The 26,532-nt window shown below is 49.2% G+C and overlaps 1 protein-coding gene across 4 annotated transcripts in view; it reads left to right on the forward strand.

The window, feature by feature from the left end:
- The first annotated feature begins 17,199 nt into the window (after positions 1-17,199).
- The window catches only part of pisd (phosphatidylserine decarboxylase), a 209,295-nt gene continuing 199,962 nt past the window's right edge, over positions 17,200-26,532 (forward strand). For 2 of the 4 annotated variants that reach the window (XM_072498774.1, XM_072498783.1), the window contains exon 1: positions 17,200-17,294. In XM_072498774.1, coding sequence (XP_072354875.1) covers positions 17,239-17,294 — 56 coding nt within the window. In that variant the 5' untranslated portion in view covers positions 17,200-17,238. The remainder of the gene's footprint in view (positions 17,295-26,532) is intronic. The other 2 variants (XM_072498827.1, XM_072498836.1) reach the window with 2 other exon arrangements.

Raw genomic sequence — 26,532 nt, forward strand, 5'->3', positions numbered from 1 at the left:
TGTTTTGGCCTTTGCGTCCCTAGTAGCCCGGCGCAGGATACTGTTGATGTGGAAGGAAGCCAGGCCCCCGGGTGTGGAGACCTGGATAAATGATATGGCAGGGTTTATAAAGCTGGAACGGATTAAGTTCGTCCTAAGGGGATCGGCTCAAGGGTTCACCAGGCGGTGGCAACCGTTCGTCGAATACCTCACAGAAAGATAGAGGGAATGGAAAAGAAGAAGACAGCAGCAGCAACCCAGGGGAGTGGGGTGGGGGTGGGGGGGTGGGGGGAGGCGGGGGGGGGGGGGGGAGGAACCAGAGGGATTCTCAGGGATGTTAATATATAAGTATAATATGTACAGGTTGTTGTTATAGATAATTGTATATTGGACTGTTAAAACATATTTTTCGAGAATAGTTATCTGGGACAAGGCAGTTGCCATTTAGTTTTGTTTTTGTTTATATATTATTTATTTCTTGCTTATAAAACTGGCCATTGTTATTTATATTGTTATATTACTGTGTAAAGGATACACAATGTACTGTGATGGTTGGCCAAAAATTTTCAATAAAATATTTCTTAAAAAAAAAAACGACACGGGAAATTTCAGCAGCGATGGTCTGGGAAGCACTGAAGGCGATGGTCAGAGGGGAGCTGATCTCGATATGGGCCCATAGGGAGAAGGTGGACAGGGCAGAGACAGACTGACAGGTTAAGGAGATACTACTGATCGATAGGAGGTATGCGGTGACCCCAGAGGCAGGGCTTTTAAGGGAATGGCGGAGGCTACAGGCGGAGTTCGGCTTGTGAACCACAGGGAGGGCGGTGGAGCAGCTGAGAAAGGCGAGGGGGGCAATCTATGAGTATGGAGAGAAGGCCAGCAGAATGCTGGCACTGCAGCTTAGAAAGAGGGAGGCAGCCAGGGAGATTGGGAAAGTAAATGACGGAGATGGAAACCTGGTTGGAGATTCAGCAGGGGTGAATAAGGCGTTTAGGGATTTCTACAGTATGCTGTGTAGGTCGGAACCCCCTACGGGGCCGGAGGGGATGATGCACTTCCTGGGGGGGCTGAATTTCCCAAAGGTGGACGGGGAGCTGGTAGAAGGGCTGGGGTCCCCGATCGGGTTGAAAGAGATAGTGGAGGGTCTGAAGGCCATGCAGACGGGTAAAGCCCCGGGGCCGGACGGGTACCCAGTGGAGTTTTCTAAAGCGTTCTCTGGGATATTGGGGCCGGTGTTGATGAGGATGTTCAATGAGGTAAGGGAAAGAGGGGTGCTGCCCCCGACGATGTCACAGGCCACGATTTAATGATTCTGAAGCGGGACAAGAACCCGGAGCTGTTTGGGTCCTACAGGCCGATATCCCTGTTGAATGTAGATGCCAAACGTCCGGCCAAAATGTTGTCCTCCAGGATTGAGGATTGTGTTCCGGATGTTATTGGGGAGGACCAGATGGGGTTTGTTAAGGGTAGGCAGCTGCTGGCCAATGTAAGAAGGCTGCTAAATGTGATCATGATGCCCCTGGAAGGTAGGGAGGTGGAGGTAGTGATCGCAATGGATGCAGAAAAGGCTTTTGATCGGGTATCTGTGGGAGGTACTGGGACGGTTCGGATTTGGGCCGGCCTTTATTGACTGGGTCAGGTTGCTGTATCAGGCTCCTGTGGCAAGTGTACGGACGAATAGGACAACATCGGACTGCACCGGGGGACGAGACAGAGATGCCCCCTCTCCGCATTGTTGTTCGCGCTAGCTACAGAGCCGTTGGCAATTGCTCTGAGAGCCTCAAGGGACAGGAAGGGGCTGGTCCGGGGAGCACAGAGTCTCGCTCTATGCAGACAACCTGCTTCTGTATGTATCGGACCCATTAGAGGGGATGGAAGAAATCATGAGGATTCTAGGGGAATTTGGCTGGTTTTCGGGGTATAAGCCGAATATGGGGAAAAGTGAGATGTTTGCGGTCCAGGCGAAGGAACAGGAGAGGCGATTGGGGGAGCTGCCATTTAGATTAGTAGGGGGAAGCTTTAGGTACCTAGGCATTCAAGTGGCGCGGGAATGGGACCGGCTGCATAAATTGAATCTGGCCCGGCTAGTAGAACAAATGAAGGACAATTTTCGGAGATGGGACATGTTCCCATTGTCATTCACTGGGAGGGTGCAGACGGTGAAGATGATGGCCCTCCCGAGATTCCTGTCCGTGTTTCAATGTCTCCCCATCTTTATTCCGCGGTCCTTTTTTAAATGGGTCAACAAAGTGATCTCTGTCTTTGTTTGGGCGGGAAGACCCTGCGAGTGAGGAAGGTAATGGTTGAGCAGAGTCGGGGAGAGGGCGGGCTTGCGCTGCCAAATTTCAGTAACTATTACTGGGCGGCGATATAGCCATGATCAGGAAGTGGGTGGTGGGGGAGGGGTCGGCATGGGAGCGTATGGAGGCGGCTTCATGCATGGGCACCAGTTTGGGGGCGTTGGTAACGACGCCTCTGCCGTTCCCGCCGGCACGGTACCCCACCAGCTCCGTGGTGGCGGCCCTGAGAGTCTGGGGGCAATGGAGGAGGCATGTGGGACCATCGATCTGGTCCCCAATCTGTAATAATCACCGATTTGCCCCGGGAAGTATGGATGGGGGGTTCCAGATATGGCGGAGAGCAGGGATTGAGAGGATGGGGGACATGTTTATGGAGGGGAGCTTTCCGAGTATGAGGGCGCTGGAGGAGAAGTTTGGGTTGGCAAGGGGAAACAAATTCAGGTATCTGCAGGTGCAGGACTTCCTATGTAAACAGGTGTGAACCTTCCCGTTCCTAATGATAAGAGGGATTCAGAACAGGGTAGTTTCCAGAGGGTGGGTAGGAGAAGGAAGTGTCTCGGACATTTACATGGTACTTATGGGGTCAGAGGAGACGCAGACCGAGGAGCTGAAGCGCAAGTGGGAGGAGGAGCTGGGAGGAGAGATTGAGGATGGTCTATGGGCGGACACGTTGAGTAGAGTCAACGCGTCCGCAACATGTGCCAGGCTCAGCCTGATACAATTTAAGGTCGTTCACCGGGCTCACATGACAGTGGCCCGGATGAGCAGATTCTTTCGGGTGGAAGTAAGGTGTGCAAAATGCGCGGGAGGACCAGCGAACCATGTTCTGGGCATGTCCGAAGCTTAGGGGATTTTGGCAGGGGTTTGCAGATGTCATGTCCACGGTGTTAAAAACATGGGTGGCGCTGAGTCCAGAGGTGGTGTGGTGGTATGTATTAGGGGTAGTACGGTACCTGTGAAGCTGAGAGGCTATTGGCAGACAGGCACCGGATCCTGGTTGGATCTGCCGCCTGCTGGCTCAGCCCAGCAAGGCGGAGTATAAGAGCCCGGGTTCTCCCAGCAGCCGCATTCTGTAACTGAGCTGCTGGGGAACAAGTCTTGCTTAATAAAGTCTCGATTGGACTTCCGGGTGCGGCGATGACCAGCTAAGTCGCACGTTTCGGCAGCTCCCGGTGGAACGGACTTTTGGGCTCTTAATAGGAGCCCCAACGGCAATTTAAACGGCCAAAAACACTGTGCGGTAAACCAGAAGGGAATCCCCCCGGACACGCATGGAAAAGGGACAGGATAGCGGCCGGATTGCGGAGGATCCTCTGGAGCAGCGGCAAGGAAGGCAAGCTCAAAGCAAGATGGCGTCGGAAGGTGGCCGTTTGTTATGGGGCCCGGACCAACAAGAGTTCCTGCGGCGCTGTGTGGAAGAGCTGAAAAAGGAGTTGAAGAAGGAGCTGTTGGCCCCGATATTACAGGCGATTGAAGGGCTAAAGGAGGAGCAGAAGACCCAAGAGCAGGAGCTTCGGGTCGTGAAGGCAAAGGCTGCTGAAAATGAAGACGAAATACAGGGCCTGGTGGTGAAGACAGAGACGCACGAGGCACAGCACAAAAGGTGTGTGGAAAGGCTGGAAGCACTGGAGAATAATTCGAGGAGGAAGAATTTAAGGGTTCTGGGTCTTCCCGAAGGCGCAGAAGGGGCGGACGTTGGGACATATGTGAGCACGATGCTTCACTCGCTTATGGGATCGGAGGCCCCGACGGGCCCTTTGGAGGTGGAGGGAGCTTATCGAGTTTTGGCGCGAAGACCGAGGGCTGGAGAAATACCCCGAGCTATAGTGGTGAGGTTTCTCCGCTATAATGACAGAGAGACAGTCCTCAGATGGGCGAAGAAAACTCGGAGCTGTAGGTGGGAGAACGCGGTGATCCGCGTATACCAGGATTGGAGTGCGGAGGTGGCGAGAAGGAGGGCAAGTTTTAATTGGGCTAAGGCGGTGCTTCACAAAAAGAAGATCCAGTTTGGAATGTTACAACCGGCGAGATTGCACCAAGGGAAGCACCACTACTTTGAGGCGGCAGAAGAGGCGTGGACATTCATTGTGGACGAGAAGCTGGAATAGTCTGGCGAGAGAAAGAACTTTTGGGACAAAGTGGTGGGGTGATTATGTGGGGCGAGGAAAAAGGGGGGGGGGATGATTTTTCAATTTGTTAACCTTGCGATCCTGTAACTTTTCTCTCTTCCCCATGTTGGGGGGGGGGGGGGGAGTATGAGGAACTGTGGGCGCCGGCCATTAGGGGCGGGGCCGAGTGGGAAACGCGGGCTTTGTTCCCGCGCTATGGTAATTATGGCGGGAACAGGGACGCAGGAAGGAGGGGGCCTCGCACAGTGGGGGCCGAGGACAAGGGGGGAAGCCGAGGTCAGCCAGAGTTCGCTGACTTCTGGGAGCAACATGGGGGGGTGCAACTACGCTAGAAAGGGATCTAGCGGAGGGGGGAGGGCGGGGTTAACTGGGTTGCTGCTGCTAAGGAGAAGGGGGAGCTGTTATGGGATGGGGTGGTCGAGGCGGGAGGGCGCCGTCGGGGGATACACGGGTACGTGGGAACCGGGTGAGGAGCTGGGTTAAAAAAGGGGATGGCTAGTCGACAAGAGGGGGGGGGGGGGTAAAGAGCCCCCCAACCCGGCTGATCACGTGGAACGTGAGAGAGCTGAACGGGCTGATTAAAAGGGCACGGGCACTCGCACACCTAAAGAAATTAAAGGCAGATGTGGTTATACGTTGCAGGAGACGCATCTGAAACTGATAGGCCAGGTCAAACTACGTAAAGGGTGGGTGGGGCAGGTGTTTCATTCGGGTTTGGATGCCAAGAACAGGGGGGTAGCTATCTTAGTGGGGAAACGGGTACTGTTTGAGGCAAAGACCATAGTGGCGGATAGTGGGGGTAGATATGTGATGGTGAGTGGCAGATTGCAAGGGGAGGCGGTGGTTCTGGTGAACGTATATGCCCCGAACTGGGATGATGCAAATTTTATGAGGCGTATGTTGGGACGTATCCCGGACCTGGAGGCGGGCAAGTTGGTAATGGGGGGAGACTTCAATACCGTGCTTGATCCAGGGCTGGACCGATCGAGGTCCAGGACCGGGAGGAGGCCGGCAGCGGCCAGGGTGCTCAAGGACTTCATGGAGCAGGTGGGAGGGGTAGACCCCTGGAGATTTAGTAGGCCTAGGAGTAAGGAGTTCTCATTTTTCTCCCATGTCCACAAAGTATACTCACGGATAGACTTTTTTGTCTTGGGAAGGGCACTGATTCCGAAGGTGACAGGGCCGGAATATACGGCCATAGCTATTTCGGACCACGCTCCACATTGGGTAGACCTGGAGGTAGGAGAGGAAAAAGAACAGCACCCACTCTGGAGAATGGATATGGGCTTATTGGCGGATGAGGGGGTATGTTTAAGGGCGAGGGGGTGCATCGAAAGGTACTTGGAGCTTAATGACAATGGAGAGGTTCAGGTGGGAGTGGTCTGGGAGGCGTTGAAGGCGGTGGTTAGAGGGGAACTGATATCCATAAGGGCACATAAAGGGAAGCAAGAGGGTAAAGAAAGGGAGCGATTGCTGAAAGAACTTTTGAGGGTGGACAGGCAATATGCGGAGGCACCGGAGGAGGGACTGTACAGGGAAAGACAAAGGCTACATGTGGAATTTGACCGGCTGACCACGGGTAAGGCAGAGGCATAGTGGAGGAGGGCACAGGGTGTACAGTATGAGTATGGAGAGAAGGCGAGTCGGCTACTGGCCCACCAATTGAGGAAGAGGGGAGCAGCGAGGGAGATAGGTGGGGTGAGAGATGAGGAGGGAGAGATGGAACGGGGAGTGGAGAGAATGAACGGGGTGTTCAAGGCATTTTATGAGAGGTTATATAAGGCTCAGCCCCCGGAAGGGAAGGAGGGAATGATGTGTTTCTTGGATCAGCTGGAATTCCCTAAGGTGGAGGAGCAGGAGAGGGCGGGACTGGGAGCACAGATTGAGATGGCGGAGGTGGTAAAAGGGATTGGGAGCATGCAGGCGGGGAAGGCCCCGGGACCGGACGGATTCCCGGTGGAATTTTATAGGAAGTATATGGACTTACTGGCCCCGCTTTTGACGAGAACCTTTAATGAGGCTAGGGAAAGGGGGCAGCTGCCCCCGACTATGTCGGAGGCAACGATATCGCTCCTTTTGAAGAAGGAAAAAGACCCGCTGCAGTGTGGGTCCTACAGGCCCATTTCCCTTTTAAATGTAGATGCTAAGCTCCTGGCCAAGGTGATGGCGACGAGGATAGAGGACTGTGTCCCAGGGGTGGTCCACGAGGATCAAACTGGGTTCGTTAAGGGGAGACAGCTGAACACGAACATACGGAGGTTGCTAGGGGTAATGATGATGCCCCCACCAGAGGGGAAGGCGGAGAGAGTGGTGGCGATGGACGCCGAGAAAGCATTCGACAGAGTGGAGTGGGATTATCTGTGGGAGGTGCTGAGGAGATTTGGTTTTGGAGAAGGGTATATCGGATGGGTACAGCTGCTGTACAGGGCCCCGGTGGCGAGCGTGGCCACGAACAGACAGAGGTCTGATTACTTCCGTCTTCATAGAGGGACGAGGCAGGGGTGTCCTCTGTCTCCGTTACTGTTTGCATTGGTGATTGAGCCCCTGGCCATAGCACTGAGGGGCTCCAGGAAGTGGAGGGGAGTGCTCAGGGGAGGAGAAGAACACCGGGTATCCTTGTATGCAGATGATTTATTGCTGTATGTTGCGGACCCAGTGGAGGGGATGCCTGAGATAATGCAGACACTCAGGGAGTTTGGGGAATTTTCGGGGTACAAATTGAATATGGGTAAGAGTGAGTTGTTTGTGGTGCATCCGGGGGAGCAGAGCAGGGGAATAGATGACTGACCGCTGAGGAAGGTAACAAGAGATTTCCGGTACTTAGGGATTCAGATAGCCAGGAGTTGGGAACCTTACACCGGCTTAATTTAACAAGATTGGTGGAACAGATGGAGGAGGATTTTAAGAGATGGGACATAGTGCCCCTGTCACTGGTGGGTAGGGTGCAGGCGGTCAAAATGGCAGTCCTCCCGAGATTCCTCTTTGTGTTTCAGTGCCTTCCGGTGATGGTCACGAAGGCTTTTTTCAAGAGAATTGAGAAAAGTGTCATGAGTTTTGTGTGGGCCGGGAAGACCCCGAGAGTGAGGAGGGGGTTCTTGCAGCGTAGCAGGGATAGGGGGTTGCTGGCACTACCGAGCCTAAGTGAATACTACTGGGCCGCCAATATCTCAATGGTGTGTAAGTGGATGGGAGAAGGGGAGGGAGTAGTGTGGAAGAGATTGGAGATGACGTCCTGCAAGGGAACCAGCCTACAAGCAATGGTGACGGCGCCGTTGCCGTTCTCCCCGAAGAAATACACCACAAGTCCAGTGGTGGTGGCAACACTAAAAATTTGGGGGCAGTGGAGACGACATAGGGGAAGGACGGGAGCCTCGGTGCGGTCCCCGATAAGAAATAACCATAGGTTTGTCCCGGGGAGAATGGATGGGGGATTTGGAGCATGGCAGAGAGCTGGGGTTGTGCAACTGAGAGATCTGTTCGTAGACGGGACGTTTGCGAGTCTGGGAGTGCTGACGGAAAAATATGGGTTGCCCCAAGGGAATGCATTTTGGTACATGCAACTGAGGGCTTTTGCGAGGCAACAGGTGAGGGAATTCCCGCAGCTCCCGACACAGGAGGTTCAGGATAGAGTGATCTCAGGGACATGGGTGGGGGATGGTAGGGTGTCGGATATATACAGGGAAATGAGGGACGAGGGGAGATCATGGTGGATGAGCTGAAGGGAAAATGGGAAGAAGAGCTGGGGGAAGAGATTGAAGAGGGGCTGTGGGCAGATGCCCTACGTAGGGTAAACTCTTCGTCCTCGTGCGCCAGGCTAAGCCTGATACAATTTAAGGTTTTGCACAGGGCGCATATGACCGGAGCAAGGCTCAGTAAATTTTTTGGGGTAGGGGATAGGTGTGGGAGATGCTCGAGAAGCCCAGCAAACCACACCCACATGTTTTGGTCATGTCCGGCCACTGCAGGGGTTCTGGGTGTTGGTGGCAAAGGTGCTTTCGAAGGTGGTGGGGGTCCGGGTCGAGCCAGGCTGGGGGTTGGCTATATTTGGGGTTGCAGAAGAGCCGGGAGTGCAGGAGGCGAAAGAGGCTGATGCCTTGGCCTTTGCGTCCCTAGTAGCCCGGCGAAGGATATTGCTTATGTGGAAGGAAGCCACTCCCCCGGGCGTGGAGACCTGGATAAATGACATGGCAGGGTTTATAAAACTAGAACGGATAAAGTTCGCACTAAGGGGTTCGGCTCAAGGGTTCACCAGGCGGTGGCAACCGTTCATTGACTACCTCGCAGAACGATAAAGGAAATGGGAAGGTAGCAGCAGCAACCCAGGGGGGAGGGGGGGGAGGGCCTGGGCGGGTCCTCAGGGATGTTTGTGTATAGATATTTGTACCAGGTTATGTATATTGGATTGCTCGATTTTATTTTTGGAGAGTTATTATTTTTGATATGGCAGTTGCCATTTAGTTTACATATTATTTATTTATTTGTTAAAATGGCCACTGTTATTTATACTGTTTTATTGTCGAAAAAAGGAAAACCTTTGTATTGTTTTGTTTGGCCAAAAAATTTTGAATAAAATATATTAAAAAAAAATAAAGCCTCAATTGACTTCATCACTTCTCGACTTGAGTGAGTAATTGTTGCGCTACAAGTGGCGATTTTCGGGGTGTCGGAAGACCCGGGAATCCAGGAGGAGAAACAGGCAGACGTGCTGGCCTTTGCTTCCCTGGTAGCCCGGAGACGGATACTATTAGCTTGGAGGGGCTCAAAGCCCCCGAAGTCGGAGACCTGGCTATCGGACATGGCTAGCTTTCTCCGTTTGGAGAAAATCAAGTTCGCCTTGAGAGGGTCACTGTTAGGGTTCGCCCGGAGGTGGCAACTGTTCGTCGACTTCTTCGCGGAAAATTAATCGTCAGCAGAAGGGGGGGGTGGGGGTTAGTTTAGCTTAGAGTAGGGGGTTAATAAAGGTGGGACATGTAAGGGAGGGAGACGGCTTTTGCACTGTGTTTATAGTTTCATGTACATTGTTTATTGTGATGTTGTTGTAATACCAAAAAATACCTCAATAAAATGTTTATTAAAAAAAAGTACACACAGGTGGAGGGCATTGATTGGATGGTTTCTTGAACACATATTAATAGTCCCTTACTGGGATGGATCTAATGGATGGGAAACATGGTGTTGGGCCCATTTCATCATGGGTGAGGCCCCACAGCAGTCTCCCAGTGGCTGTGAAACCTTCTACGATTAAAGAGGGGAGAAGGGACTGACATGGGATTCGTGGTCTGCAGTGGTGGGATACGATTCTTTCATAAGGCAATCGATTCCCATAATAATAATAATAGTAATCACTTATTGTCACAAATTAAGTCACTGTGTAAAGCCGTTAGCTTTAATATAGCTTTTAATAGCTTCTAATGGAGCTCCGCCCTGACAGGCGAAGTATAAGAAACAGCAGCCTTCACTTTCTGTACCGAGGCTGCTGGGGAACAAGTTCTAGTAGATTAAAGCCTTCAGTTATGAAATCCCTTCGTCTTGAGTGTAATTGATCGCGCATCACTGTGAAAAGCCCCTAGTCGCCACATTCCGGCACCTGTTCGAGGAGGCTGGTACGGGAATTGAACCGTGCTGCTGGCCTGCCTTGGTCTGCTTTCAAAGCCAGCGATTTAGCCCTGTGCTAAACCAGCCCCTACAGCCACGTTTGGTAACATGGTATCAGTATCAACTGTTGTTGTGGAGCTGCATACAGATACAGCCAGTGGCTCATCTAACTCATCTTTCGGTGGAGTGGTGTCGAGTAGAGGCAGCACGGTAGCATAGTGGTTAGCACTATGACTTCACAGCGCCAGGGTCCCAGGTTCGATTCACGCTTGGGTCACTGTCTGTGCGGAGTCTGCACATTCTCCCCGTGTCGCGTGGGTTTCCTCCGGGTGCTCCGGTTTCCTCCCACAGTCCAAAAATGTGCAGGTTATGTGGATTGCCATGATAAATTACTCTCAGGTTAGATGGGGTTGCTGGGTTACAGGGATAGGGTGGAGGTGTGGGCTTGCGTGGGGTGCTCTTTCCAAGAGTCGGTGCAGACTCAATGGGCTGAATGACCTCCTTCTGCACTGTAAATTCTATGATCTATGAGTACTGGGGAGTCCACGACCGGAACCATTTCATAGGCCTCAGATAATTCACCATATGCCTCTGGAGCCAGTTTCTCCAGAACGGGTATTATATCTTCCAATATTAGTTTGTTCACAGCTGAGTCGTTTTCCTCCGAGGGGGTCTGCTACTGCAATCTCCACTTTCAGCCTCTGCATACGCCATCTCAGGGCTTTCGCACTTCTTGGTGTGCTGCGCAAACTGGGCGTCCTTTGTGATCACCTCGCCAAACCCGCCAAACCAATGGAATGGCGGTTCACTGGCGCCCCCTTCTGGCTCATCATCCGAATATTCACTTCCCTCATTGTAGTCATGGCTGTCGTAGTTTCCACGTCGTAATGATCATCATTGTATTCAGCACCATCATACTCATCATGATCATCGTCTTCCGTGAAGTATAACAATACTCATGGAATTATGTATTCATGCAGGAACTGACCTATTTTCAAATCAGCAATGAGTCTTGCTGCAGACCTTCCATCTAACACTCCATGCTCTGGAACCTCAGGAGGAGTGAAGAACATAGAACATAGAGCATACAGTGCAGAAGGAGACCATTCTGCCCATCGAGTCTGGACCGACCCACTTAAGCCCTCACTTTCACCCTATCCCCGTACCCAATAACCCCTTCTAACCTTTTTTTTTGGTCACTAAGGGCAATTTGTCATGACCAATCCACCTAACCTGCATATCTTTGGATTGTGGGAGGAAAACGAAACACCCGGAGGAAACCCACGCAGACACGGGGAGAACGCGCAGACTCCGCACAGACAGTGACCCAGCGGGGAATCTAACCTGGGACCCTGGCACTGTGAAGCCACAGTGCTATCCACTTGTGCTACCATGCTGCCCTACTATTTCTACTGGAAGAAGTTGAAAAAAAGAGTAATTTAGCACAGTTTCCGTAACTGCTTTACGAGTAGGCCGACCCTTATGCAACTGTTTCATTTTAATGATTTCCATTGTGACATTTTTTCCTTTCTTCCAGTAGATGTGGCAGCCTGTGCACCCGTGATTGAAAATACAAAGAATACCCATCAGACCACGAATCCATCTGGTATGTCTTTGTGAGCACCTCATTTGTGAATTACTCATTCAATTCAAACTTGAACTCCAGCGTGAAGCTCATTGGCTATCCCGGATCTGAGAAATTTATGGCAACATCTTGTAGACGTTGAAGGATGGGCTCATCATGTTCCTGTATCAAGTTACTGAGCATAACCTCATTTTCGAAGACCCCTAACCAGTAATCTGAGATGTCCTTTGGATCCTCCATCCCTGTCTCTGGTTGATCTTCCTCAACTTTCAGTATCGCTCATATGCCATCGGATAATTGCGCCATCATATCTAGTTGAAAATCGCAGTCATCCTCTGTCTCCTTGCTGACTGGGACGTACAGCCACTCAACTAGGTTCAGGGCCTCACACACAGCTGCACTAATGATGGACTCATGTTTCGTGGCTACAATGGAAAATGGAACAAAGTGACTCCTGTTGTGAACTCATGTTTTGAGTTCACATTCCCCCAGCGTCTCAATTTCATTTCCACTGTAGTCTATCAGTAGTTTTGGTTGACTTAAGACTTTTCGTGGAACTTGCAGCCCGTGCAAATCGCACAGACTGAGAAGGTTTGCCCTCGCTCCCGTGTCGAGCTTGCATCTTATCAGTGTGTCGTTCAGCATCACTGGGATTGCCCATCTGTTTTCGGTAGTATCAGATGGATCATCACTGTTATGCCAACTAGTCATTAATCATAGATTATCATAGAATTTACAGTGCAGAAGGAGGCCATTCGGCCCATCGAGTCTGCACCAGCTCTTGGAAAGAGCACCCTACCCAAGGTCAACACCTCCCCCTATCCTCATAACCCAGTAACCCCACCCAACACTAAGGGCAATTTTGGACACTAACGGCAATTTATCATGGCCAATCCACCTAACCTGCACATCTTTGGACTTATTTGGATTAAGACTTCTTCCTCCTTTATATTCGGACTCATCGTGAACTTGGTTGCATTAGATCGAAGAAAAATAATTCTTCAAGGGCAGCTCATCAATTATGCTAACTGCTCTGATTTGGTCCACTGTCGGCCGCAAAAAACATTGTTTCGCAAAATGATTTGTATGGCCACAGTTGGAACATACTTTTCCATATGCTGGACATTGCCGTGGGCCATGTCGATTGCTACATTTCTGGCACATGATGGCAGCTCCGGTCGGCGGCTTAAAATGGCCGCCTGCACTGAGACCACGTTTTTTATTGAACTGCGTCGCAGTGCTGTGGAGCTGGCGTCTTCTTCCATGTTTGCGCCAAAATGTTTCAAACTGAGTGTGCTGATCTGCTGTGCATGGCAAATCTTAATCACATTTTCCAATTTCAGGTCTTCTTCCCGTAACAATCTCTCACGTAGCTTATCATTTGATATGCCAAATACTATTTGGTCGTGGATCATTGATGATAAAAAGGGCTGGTTAAGCACAGGGCTAAATAAGTGGCTTTTAAAGCAGACCAAGGCAGGCCAGCAGCACGGTTCAATTCCCGTACCAGCCTCCCCGAACAGGTGCCGGAATGTGGCGACTAGGGGCTTTTCACAGTAACTTCATTTGAAGTCTATTTGTGACAATAAGCGATTTTCATTTCATTTCATTTCATTTTAGATTACTGAAATTGAAGGACTGGGCCTTCAGCCTCAAGTCGGTTACAAAGCTGTCAAAAGATTCGCCTGGTTTCTGGGTAAGTGTACAAAAAATGTATCTTTCAAATATTTCATTTTTGTTCAGAGAGCAATGCTGATCGAAGTACTTAATCACCTCATCATAGCTCTTGCTTTCCTCCTCGCAATCAAAAGCAAACGTATTGTAGATTTCAATTGCTTGCGGACCAGCCGCCGCGAGCAGCAACGCAATGTGCTTCTCTTCAGGCTGTGCCTGCAGGCCAAGGGCTGAAACATAGAGCTTAAGCTGCAGTTTGAAAATGCACCAGTTCTCATCTACGTTACCCGAGACTTGAAGCTAGTGGGGTGCCTTTAAACCTTCCATCCCGAACTTCACCGTTTGTTGCATTGAGTTGCCAAAGGCCGTAGTTCACCAGGTCGGGAGAAGAATTTTCTCCGTTTTTGTTCTTCGGCCGGTTTTGCCTCGTCTTTTCTGCTGTTACCTTTAAATGTTCAATACTCCTGGTACCATGTTGTGTTCTGTGACCTTGCCGTTGCAATGAGGCACACAGAATAGCTTGTGACTTAACTAGAATGATGATTTATTGATCAACACGTGGAAGGATAACATACAGAATACTATAAAGACCAGGTTACTACTTGAGTTCTGTGAACTCTCCTGGAACTACCCTATGTGCAACTGTCCTGTTGTACGCCTTACTACCAACTGGCGAGTGTCCCACATCATGTGACCAATGTCTGATAACACCAGCTGGTTGGAGGTCGCATTGCTAACTATGTACATTACTCTTCACAGGCATATCATCACATAAACCATGTTGGGTTTGCCAGCAGCATCCTGGGGGATCGCTCGTTGTCCAGCACTGAAAGCCAAACCTCTGCCCTTGCTCCTGACCCCTCCTAACTTACCTGCCACAAACCCCCACCCCATGGTCACATTCCAGCATCTGCAGTATTTGCTGTTGAATGAGAGAACTGTTTGAGAGGCACAAAGCGACACGTAAAAGAGAGAAAACAATGGAAATACTTGCAGAAAGGGACTGGACAAACAGCCACAGAGACTGTAATGAGGGAAGTGCGAAAATAGTTCAGTTATACAAAGAGAAAAAAAAGACTGAAGAAGTTAGATTGGGAGACAAACGGACGGAATTACAGGGAGTGAAAGACATTTTTCTCCGTGAACATTGCCACTTAAGGTCACACATCTAGAAAAGTAGCTAGAGTAATCGATCCACATAGAACAAAATGTTTTGTGTCTGTACTCAATACTGCGAACATCAAGCAGCATTATTCTTCATTTTTTTAAGGGCACTATGTTTCTCTGCTTATCATTTAGCCATTTCTAATTTTGTTATCTCAGAAAACTATTCTCCCTAAATCTTTTCCCAATGCCCTAAATCCTTTCTCCTGCAATGACAGCAAAAAATAATTCTCAGAAATATATGGGGTAGGATTCTCCGTCCTGCCAGCCCCGTTTTCCGGCGCGCCCCCGCCGGCAGCGGGCTTCTCCATTCCTGCAGCCGGCCAATGGAGTTTTGCATTGTGGGCCACCCCATGCCATCGGGAAATGTGCAGGCGTGGGTACGCTGCCGGTGGCGCGGAGGATTCCTCCGATTGTGAATCCCACTGGTGGCATTATTCATCCAGCACTTACTTGCTTAAAAGTAAAATATCTATTAAAAAAAGTTTCAATGTGTCCAGAAATATTCACAAGCTTACCCATTTTTTCCCCAATTATCTCACTAGAGATGAGGAGGAATTTCTTCAGCCAGAGGGTGGATCTGTAGAACTCATTGCCGCAGGCTGTGGAAGCCTAGTCACTGACTGTCTTTAAGACAGAGATAGGTTCTTGATCAATAAGGGGATCAGGGGTTATGGGGAGAAGGCAGGAGAATGTAGACAAGAAACATATCAGCCATGATTGAATGGCGGAGGAGACTCGATGGGCTGAATGGCCTAATTGTGCTCCTATATCTCATGGTCTATGACCTGATGGATCCCAAAAGTTATGAAAACATCTTCAGTCCCAGTACTGTTAGCCTCTTTCCAAGTCAATGATCTAAAGCACTGTTTTTCAAACTTTTTTGCCCGTGACCCATTTTTACCAACCGGCCATCCTTCGGGAACCACACCAGCCGACCTTCACGACCCGCGCTGGCTGACCTTTGCGACCCACGCTGCCCGAACTCCGTGACCCACCATTTTCAATTATTTTTAATCTGACATGTGCTTTGCTTTTCAATGTTATATTTCTGATAATGACTTCAGCTGATGAGTTAAGATCTCACTGCATCTGTTGAAAAAAGTCAAAAGGTTTGTCCTCAAACTTGCCGAGTATAGTCTTCAAATGTCTTTCAAATTTTGAGGGTTTTAAACTTTCATTTGCCAGTGCTTCTCATGAACATTGAATCCTGATTTGCAGTGGCACAATTAATAACCCACACCTCAAGTAATCATCTTTATATTGCTTTGTTGGTGTTTGCAGCTTCTTCTTCATGGGTTGTTCACCAGAGGCCCAGGAGTTCACATTGGCAGCTGCAAAATGGAGGAATCTCTCTCGTGCCCATAACACGTGATGACAGCGTACATGACCGGCTCTCTACCATCGCTCCAGGCAGGAAGATTCCAGTGATTTTAAAAATACATCTGATCCTGGGTCAGCGTGCTGATGTCAGGAGGAGACATTCTGCCTCGTTGAGCTCTGGGCTTGCGTACTGCTGAGGGGGCACGCAAGCACAGAACCGCCGGCATTCTGAAAGCCGGTTGTGGCTGGCATTTTAAAAAGTCGGTCGTGCCATTGGGCACTACTTCCTGTGATCTGGAGCGCCATGATGCATGACCCCGCGATCCTTCCAACACCCACCCGCTGCTCGCGATCTTGGGTTTCAAAATGCCTGATCGAAAGCAACGATTCCCTTTGTTTCCCTGTCCTGAATCCTTTCTTCCTCCTTCAGTGTAATCCTGAGGGAGTGCTACATTTTCAAAAGCACTGTCCTTCAGGCAAATTGTGAGGGAGCCTCAGTTGGGCATCATTAACCCAGGTTAAATTGACCCTCATTTGTGTGCTTCATCTGGAACCACAGCTCCACCTCGAATTAGCCTGTCCCAAGTTATTGCCATGCATCGTGGCGCCGGTCATCATGGCTGGTTCAGCTGTACTGGGATGTGGGGGTGGGGGGTAAGCGTTGTAGGAGCAAGATTGGGAAAGCAACAATGATAGAAGACTCAGTAGTTTGGGGAACAGACAGGTATTTCTGTAGCTGCTGACGTGATTCCAGAATAGTATGGTATCTCCCTGGTACCAGGGCCAAAGGGTTCACTGAGCATTCCATAGAATTTTGAGGGGGATGGTGAATGGCCAGAGGTCTTGATTCATATTGGTATCTTCCTCACTATCAAACGGGGTGCTGTTTGGTGCTGATCTCCACAAACAGGGTCCAGACGGAATGGCACTCGTGGGGATCTCCCAGAGGACTGGAGGCCCCAAGGTGGCACGGTAGCACAGTGGTTAGCACTGTTGCATCACAGCACCATGGTCCCAGGTTCGATTACTGGCTTGGGTCACTGTCTGTGCCGGATCTGCACGTTCCCCCGTGTTTGCGTGGGTTTCCTCCGGGTGCTCCGGTTTCCTCCCATAAGTCCCGAAAGATGTGCTTATTAGGAGAATTGGACATTCTGAATTCTCCCTGTGTACCCGAACAGGCGACTAGGGCTTTTCACAGTAACTTCATTGCAGTGTTAATGTAAGCCTACTTGTGACACTAATCATTTTTCTTTTTTTTTCATTTTTCAACAGCTCGAATGGACAGAGGTGGCACCAATCTATCTCTCCATCCCTTGCTGCAGTCACCTTTGCCACACCTGCAGCTTCTTCACCCTGAGACTGGCACCTACTGGCGTCGCCATGACAACGTCCCTCCCCCTTCCGCGCGCGCCGATCGCCCGGGGCATCCTGGGAGGGCTAATCAGAGTGGTTGATTGGCCGCTGCTTTGAGGGCGGGGCTTCTGCTATGGCGGCCTCCAGAGCGTGGCTGTTGTCGATGCCCCTCCGGGCCGGCGGCCTCAGGTAAGAAGGTGCCTGAGAGAGGGAGAGGGATCCTGTTCGTGCTGCATCGGTCAGACAGCCTGTCGTGTCAGCTTGTTGAGGAAGGAGCCGGAGTTTCAACCTCGCAGCTTTATTGCTGGAGTCAACGTTTTAACGGTCGGCCGGTTACTCTCAGGACAGCAGCTGCCCCCGCCCCCCTCCCCTATTTAATTAAGTTTAGGCTCTGCGCCGGCATACCAAAGTGATTTCAATGAGCACCCCACCCATATCCGGTTGTGCCATATTCAGCTGAGTTTGTCAAAGAATAGAAGCACTTGTGCTTCTTTAGGATATTCTCAGGAGGTCTGGGCTCTTTGCAGCCAGTGACGTTTCATTATGATTCCCATTCAGGTTATTTGGGGGGGGGGGGGGGGGGGTCATAGTGGTCAGCACTGCTGTCTCATAGCACCGGGGACCCGGGTTCAATTCCAGCCTTGGGTGACAGTCTGTGTGGAGTTTGGACGTTCTCCCTGTGTCAGCACGGGTTTCCTCTGGATGCTCCAGTTTCCTCCCAGAGTCCAACGATGTGCAGGTTAGGTAGGGTTACGGGATTGTGGGGATAGGGTGGGGGAGTGGACCTGGGTAGGTGCTCTTTCGGAGGGTTGGGACAGACCCGATGAGCTGAATGACTTCCTGCACTGTAGGGATTCTATTGATTCTATGAATTACGTTTTGGAAGTGTTATATCGCAATGTAAAAAATGCACAGCAAACTCAGCAATGCGGTGCAGAACAGGTAACTGATTTTATTCCTGTTGGTTGAAGGAAAACTATTGACTTGGACATATGGAGAACTCCTCTGCTGCTCTTTGAAATAGTGTTATGGGATGTCTATGCACCTGAGGGCAGAATAAGGTCTCAGTTTAACCTATAGTTCTTTAAAAAAAACTCTGGCAGCCCAGTACCCTATTTACAGCACTGGGATGGTCAGCCTGCATTATAGAATCCCTACAGTGCAGAAGGAGGCCCATCGAGACTGCACCAACTCTCCAAAGGAGCATCCCACCCAGGCCCATGCACCCGCCCTACACCTATAAGCCCACCAAACGTTTTGGACACTAAGGGTCAACTTATGGACTGAATCTCTGAGGCACTGTGAAAAGTATTGTTCTGCATACAGTCCAGACAGATCGTTCCATACATGAAAAAACATAGGACATACTTAAATACACGTTGTATAATCATAGGTACAGGCATGAGGTGAGCATAAGGCGTATAGTACTACTCAGTAGATAAGATATGTGAAGAGATTAGTTCAGTCCATACGAGGGTCATTCAGGAGTCTGGTAACAGCGGGGAAGAAGCTGTTTTTGAACCTGTTAATGTGTGTTCTCAGACATTTGTATCTCCTGCCTGATGGAAGAAGTTGGAGGACAGAATAACACCGGTGGGAGGGGTCTTTGATTATGCTGCCTGCTTTTCCAAGACAGCGGATGGTGTAGACAGAGTCAATGGATGGGAGGCGGGTTTGCGTGATGGACTGGGCTGTGTTCACGACTCTCTGTAGTTTTTTGCGGTCTTGGGCCAAGCTGTTGCCAAAACAGGCTGTGATGCAGCCAGATAGGATGCTTTCTATGATGTATCTGTAAAGGTTGGTAAGAGTCAGTGTGGACATGCCGAATTTCTTTAATTTCCTGAGGAAGTATAGGCGCTGTTGTGCTTTCTTGGTCGTAACGTCGACGTGGGTGGACCAGGATAGATTGTTGAGGATGAGCACACCTAGGAACTTGAAGCTGTCAACCATCTCCACCTCGTCACCATTGATGCAGACAGGACTGTGTACGATACTTTGCTTCCTGAAGTCAATGACTAGCTCCTTAGTTTTGCTGACGTTGAGGGAGAGATTGTTGTCTCTTTTGGAATTAAACCTGGATCCTTGGTGTTGTGAGGCAGCAGTGCTAACTGCTTTGCCACCCACATGTCCATGTGCTCAAGACTCTATACAGTCGGTGATTCGTGGCTTTTAAACCATCACAAGATTTGGCCCCTTCTCTTTTTGGTTTAAGTTTATAGATGATACAAAAAGCGTGGGTGTTTGGGGGGAGGGAGGAAGGAAGTGTTCTGTGTTTGTACCGGGGAGAAGGGAATCTGCCTTCCCTAATTTTTGGGTGCCTTGACAATTCTTCTTATTCTCGGGTGGGTGCACCCCCTCCAGGCCAGGGCCTGGTGCTGTGGCCCGGTTATCCTGTACCTCTAGGAGCTTGGATTGTCCCCCTCTGAGAGCATGGGGAGGGATTTCCTGGGGGCGCTGGGTTTTGTTTCCCTGCCTCTGGTACCGAGGGGCTGGGGGATGGGGTACAGTTCTGTGCCTTGGTGGTTAACCCCTAGGGAGGTGGGTCAGGGTTTGGGGTTTTGTCACGTTGAGTAGTATACCTGTAACTCCTTGTAGATCTGAGTTTTTGAGCATTTTCTTTTGTTTTTGCAAGCGTGGAGAGTTTTTTTTTGAGCTTGTTGCCTCCACACTCCCTTGAGACCTTTAGTCAAAACAAGGTGATCAACATTTCAAACTGTCACTCTCTTAATGAGTTGTCAAGTATATAAATCAACTCTGCTCTTCTTTGTAAAACTTGCGGTTGCAGACGTCAAAGCTGTTCTAATAAGGGAATATAAACCAAGCTTTTTTTTTGTCCCTTAATTGTTTTGGATTTTTAAATTAAAATACGACTCAGTTCTGTAGTATTTTCGCCGAGAGGTTTCAGGCAACTTCTAATTAGCGTTTGGATATGTTTGAAAAGCAGGGTACTGCAAATGTTGGGAATCTGAAATCAGAACAGAAAATGCTGGAAATACTCGGGTCAGGTAGCATCTGTGGAGAGGGTAAAAGTTAATGTTTCACTTCTACTGAAAAGTCATCAACCAGAAATGTTAGCTCTTTTTCTCTTCACCGATGTTGCCTGGCCTGAGCAATTACAGCATTTTCTGTTAATTTCAGATGTCCAACATCCACAGTGCTGTGCTTTTTTTTTACACCGACTGATTCACTGCTGTTCTATTCCAGGGATGCCCACCTTAAGTTTTGCTCTTCTCTCCACAATTTCTGTTTTTTTCTCTGTTCACCTTCATTGTTTTCTAATTTTCCTTCTAGTGTTTGGTTAGAAATATTTGATCTGATTTTCCACCCCCCCCCCCCCCCCCCCCCCCCCCCCCCCCCAATATGATGAAGCTCTGCAACTTAATTGCCATTGAAATGTTAATCAAACAGTGATTCATATACCTGACAACTCTGTCGGCCTCAAGGGCAGTGGGAACAAATAGCTCATATTTATGTGGTATTTTCAAATGCATTCGAGTGAGGATGTGCTAAAAATGCATTCTTTTCAACACTAGGACATTCATCTTAACCACATGGAACTTCTCCACCAGTGTCAGGCGTAGCGTATCCCACCTCCTAAAATCCCCTCTAACCTATTCCATCAACGTTGTCTAGGTTCCATTTGCGCATCATCGACCACCCCCCTTCACCTGGACCCCCAGATACCTGTCCCTGGCTACCCTAAATGGCAATGCACCCAGATTGGCTCCCCAACATGCCACATTCACCAAAAATACCTCACTCTTTCCGACATTCAACTTTTATGCCGAGAAGGCCCCGAACCTCTCCAGTACACCCATAATTCTCCCCATACTCTCCAACAGGTTCGACACGAACAGCAACAGGTCGTCTGTGTACAGTGACACCTGGTGTTCCCTAATCCCCTCACAACCCCCTGCCACTCCACTGACCCCCTAAGGGCCATCACCAAGGGCTGTACCGTTAGCGCGAACAACAGCAGCAATAGTGGACCCCCTCACCCTCCATAGCTGCCCAATAGCCTTTCCTATCATCAGCCTGTCAAACTGCCCCTGTATCGTTTATCTCACCGCCAACCCCTCCTTGGGAGGAGCTCTCAAATACTTCCTGTCCACCTCGACTATCTCGTCCAACAACTGTCCACACTCCTCTCTCTCTTCCCCCCCCCCCCCATGCGCCTTGAGCGAGATAACCTCTCTTTGAACCACCGCCTTCAATGCCTCCCAAAACGTAGCCGTGGACACATCCCCATTCTGATTCAACTCCACATAATCACTGACCACACCTTTTCACAGAATCCCTTATCCGCCAAAAACTCTGAATCCAGCCTCCATCCTGGCCTCTGCTCCTGCCTCGAACTAAGTCTAACCTCCAACCAGTGCGGCACGTGATCCGAGATCATAATTCCTGCATACTCTGCTCCCATCACTCCCACCAGCACCTCTCGACTCACTACAAAAAAAATCAATTCGAGAGTGTACCTTGTACACATGGGAGAAGAATGAGTGCCCCCTCCAGCCCACTGGGTTCCTAAACCTCCACGGGTCCACTATTCCCATGCATTCCATAAACCCTCCCAATTCCTTCATCATCCTCAAACTTCCCATTGACTTGGGGCTCGATCTATCCACCCTCGGTTCCAGCACACAGTTGAAATCGCCCCCCACAATCAACTGATGCAATCTAGGTCCGGAATCATTCCCAGCAATCCCTTCACAAACCCCACATTGTCCCAATTCAGTACATATACATTCACTAGCACCAGCGGCATCCCCTCCAACACCCCACTCACTATCACATACCTCCCACCTTGGTCCCGCACTTTCTTGGCCCCTACAAACCCCGTCCTTTTGCTCAGCAAAATAACCCCGCGACATTGAATAAAACCCCAAATGGAATACCTAACCAATCTACCCCTTTCTCAACCTGACCTGATCCTTCACCCGGAGGTGTGCCTCCTGCAGAAAGACCACTCCCACCATTAAACTCCTCAGTTGTGCGAAGATCCGAGTCCTCTTCATCCATCTAAATCAAAACTAATCGAAACTAAACTAGCAAGTTGGGGGGAAGGGTAAAGCTATGGACAGTATAATGGTTAATGGAGAGCAAGGCAGCAGGTTACGTGACAGGTTATTATGTAGAGACATGGGTTCAAAGACAAGGAAAATTAGGAGAAAAGGTAAGAGGAAAAATAATTTGTGAAAAGTTACTGATCAAGGTGTTAGGATTCATAACAAAGACATAAAAAACAGCATAAGTGTACTTTACCTGAATGCTCGTAGTATACGGAATAAGGTGAATGAGTTGATGGCGCAAATCATCGTGAATGACTATGATTTAGTGGCCATTACTTAAACATGGTTAAAGGATGGTCACGACTGGGAGTTAAATACCCAAGGGTATCAAACTATACGAAAGGATAGAATGGACAGTAAGGGCGGTGGCGTAGCTTTGTTGTTTAAGGATCGCATCCGGGCAATAGTAAGGGATGATATTGGTGCTATGGAGGACAAGGTTGAATCAATTTGGGTGGAAATCAGGAATAGTAAGGCGAAAAGGTCTCTGATGGGAGTAGTCTATAGGCCACCAAATAGTAACAGGATGGTAGGGCAGGCAATAAGCAAAGAAATAACGGATGCATGTAGAAATGGTACAGCGGTTATCATGGGGGATTTTAATCTACATGTCGATTGGTTTAACCAGGTTGGTAAAGGCAGTCTTGAGGAGGAGTTTATAGAATCTGTCTGGGATAATTTCCTGGAACAGTATGTAATGGGACCTACAAGGGAACAAGCGGTCCTAGATCTGGTCCTGTGTAATGAGGCAGGATTGATTAATGATCTCATAGTTCGGGATCCTCTTGGAAGGAGCGACCACAATATGGTGGAATTTAAAATACAGTTGGAGAATGACAAGGTAAAATCAAACACTAGTGTTTTGTGTTTAAACAAAGGCGATTACAATGGGATGAGAGAAGAACTAGCTCAGGTAGACTGGGAGCAAAGACTTCATGGTGAAGCAGTTGAGGAACAGTGGAGAACCTTCCGAGCGATCTTTCAGTGTTCAGAAAAGGTTCATACCGACAAAAAAGAAAGACGGTAGAAAGGGGAGAAATCGACCGTGGATATCTAAGGAGGTGAGGGAGAGTATCAAATTGAAGGAAAAAACATACAAAGTGGCAAAAAATTAGTGGTAGACTAGAAGTCTGGGAAGTCTTTAGGGGACAACAGAAAGCTACTAAAAAAGCTATCAAGAAGAGTACGCAAAAAGTAAACTTGCTCAGAACATAAAAGCAGATAGTAAAAGCTTCTACAAATATATAAGACAAAAAAGAGTGGCTAAGGTAAATATTGGTCCTTTGGAAGATGAGAAGGGAGATTTAATAATAGGAGACGGGGAAATGGCTGAGGAGCTGAACAGGTTTTTTGGGTCAGTCTTCACAGTGGAAGACACAAATAACATGCCAGTGACTGATGGAAATAAAGATATGATAGGTGAGGACCTTGAGATGATTGTAATCACTAAGGAGGCAGTATTGGGCAAGCTAATGGGGCTAAAGGTAGACCAGTCTCCTGGCCCTGATGGGATGCATCCCAGAGTGTTAAAAGAGATGGCTAGGGAAATTGTAAACGCACTAGTGATAATTTATCAAAATTCACTAGACTCTGGGGTGGTCCCAGAGGATTGGAAAGTAGCAAACGTGACACCACTGTTTAAAAAAGGTCGGCAGAAAGCGGGTAATTATAGGCCGGTAATCTTAACTTCGGTTGTAGGGAAAATGCTGGAATCTATCATTAAGGAGGAAATAGCGGGGCACCTGGAGGGAAATTGTCCCATTGGGCAGACGCAGCATGGGTTCACAAAGGGTAGGTCGTGTCTGACTAATTTGGTAGAATTTTTTGAGGACGTTACCAGTGCAGTAGATAACGGGGAGCCAATGGATGTGGTATATCTGGATTTCCAGAAAGCTTTTGACAAGGTGCCACACAAAAGGTTGCTGCATAAACTAAAGATGCATGGCATTGAGGGTAAAGTGGTAGCATGGGTAGAGGATTGGTTAACTAACAGAAAGCAGAGAGTGGGGATAAATGGGTGTTTCTCTGGTTGGCAACCTGTAACTAGTGGGGTCCCTCAAGGATCAGTGTTGGGCCCGCAGTTGTTCACAATTTACATAGATGATTTGTAGTTGGGGACCAAGTACAATGTGTCAAAGTTTGCAGACGACACTAAGATGAGTGGTGAAGCAAAAAGTGCAGAGGATACCGGAAGTCTGCAGAAGGATTTGGATAGGTTAGGTGAATGGGCTAGGGTCTGGCAGATGGAATTCAATGTTGCCAAGTGTGAGGCTATCCATTTTGGGAGGAATAACAGCAGAATGGATTATTATTTAAACGGTAAGATGTTAAAACATGCTGCTGTGTAGGGGGACCTGGGTGTGCTGGTGCACGAGTCGCAAAAAGCTGGTGTGCAGGTGCAACAGGTGATTAAGAAGGCTAATCGAGTTTTGTCTTTCATTGCTAGAGGGATGGAGTTCAAGACTAGGGAGGTTATGCTGCAATTGTATAAGGTGTTGGTGAGGCCACATCTGGAGTATTGTGTTCAGTTTTGGTCTCCTTACCTGAGAAAGGACATATTGGCACTGGAGGGAGTGCAGAGGAGATTCACTAGGTTGATCCCAGAGTTGAGGGGATTAGATTATGACGAGAGGTTGAGTAGACTGGGACTGTACTCATTGGAGTTTAGAAGGATGCGGGGGGATCTTATTGAAACATATAAAATTATGAAGGGAATAGATAGGATAGATGCGGGCAGGTTGTTACCACTGGTCGGGGAAAGCAGAACTAGGGGGCATAGCCTCAAAATAAGGGGAAGTAGATTTAAGACCGAGTTTAGGAGGAACTTCTTCACCCAAAGGGTTGTGAATCTCTGGAATTCCTTGCCCAGTGAAGCAGTTGAGGCTCCTTCTTTAAACGTTTTTAAGAAAAAGATAGATACCTTTCTAAAGAATAAAGGGATTCGGGGATATGGTGTACGGGCCGGAGAGTGGAGCTGAGTCCACAAAGATCAGCCATGATCTCATTAAATGGCGGAGCAGGTTCAAGGGGCCAGATGGCCTACCCCTGTTCCTAGTTCTTATGATCCATTCAGCCCCCGTACATTCCATCTTATGAATCTTTCAGGAGGCTTACGCCTCCACTCCCCTCTACCGTCCGCCATCATCACTTTCTGATTCTACCTCTTTGAATTTCGTCCTGAACCTGGCCCATCCAAGATGGCCCCCTTCTCCGTCCATCACCACGCCCAATCTCCCAACTTTACAACGTCGTGTCTCTCCCCCTTTGGTCACCTGGCCGTCCCTCACGGCCACCTCCCCCACCTCACTTCCATTCACCAGCATTACCTGCCAGTGTGGCAGCTCCTGCCCGAAGGCCCCTCCTATCTCCCCCTCCCCCCACCTTTCCCTCCTTGGTCTGTGCAAATGGCTCCCTGTGGACTCCACCCTCCCCCACACAAACAAAGAAACATTCAAAGCCACAGGTCAACCTCTCCAAAAAAACAAAATACCACAGACAGAGAGGGGGGGGAAGAGAGAGCAGGTGCAGTTGCCCTGTACAAACTTACAGCCTCCTAGCAAACAACAATAACACAAATTCACCCAACCCAAAAAACACTCACCCTCCGGCTCCCCCACAATATCTACATCTTCCGACCTCTACTGTTCCAGCTCCTCCGTTTCCCATCGACATTCGGTTCTCCCCCAATTAATGGTCTCTTATGAAGTCATTGACCTTTAATGGGGATTTGCAATAATAATAATTTTTATTAGTGTCACAAGTAGGCTTATATTAACAGTCTCTAATGAAGTTATTGTGAAAGTCCCCTAGTCACCACACTCCAGCGCATGTTCGGGTATGCTGAGGGGGAATTCAGAATGTCCAATTTACCTAACAAGCACGTTTTTCAGGACTGGTGGGAGGAAACCGGTGCACCAGGAGGAAACCCACGCAGACACTGGGAGAATGTGCAAATTTCGCACAGGAGAACTAGAGAGCACAGGTTTAAGGGGAGAGATACAAAAGAGACCAGAGGGGAAATTTCTTCACACACAAGGTGGAATGGGGTGGGTACGATTTTGTCTTTTGAAATGCAGTCAGACAGTTACATGGGCAGGGTGGGTATCGAGGGATATGGGCCAAATGCAGGCAAGTGAGACTAGCTTAGTGATAGAAACTGGGCGGCATGGACAAGCTCGGCCGAAGGGCCTGTTTCCAAGCTTTAAACATCTATGATCATGGCAATGACCCAAGCCGGGAATCAAACCTAGGTGCCTAGCGCTGTGAAGCAACCGTGCTAACCACTGTGCTACTGTGCCGCCCGATCATCAAAAGTTACCCATAGTTTCGCCGGGTACAGTATTCCAAACCGAATC

This window comes from Scyliorhinus torazame, chromosome 1 (assembly GCF_047496885.1).
Source record: "Scyliorhinus torazame isolate Kashiwa2021f chromosome 1, sScyTor2.1, whole genome shotgun sequence".
Lineage (NCBI taxonomy): Eukaryota > Metazoa > Chordata > Chondrichthyes > Carcharhiniformes > Scyliorhinidae > Scyliorhinus > Scyliorhinus torazame.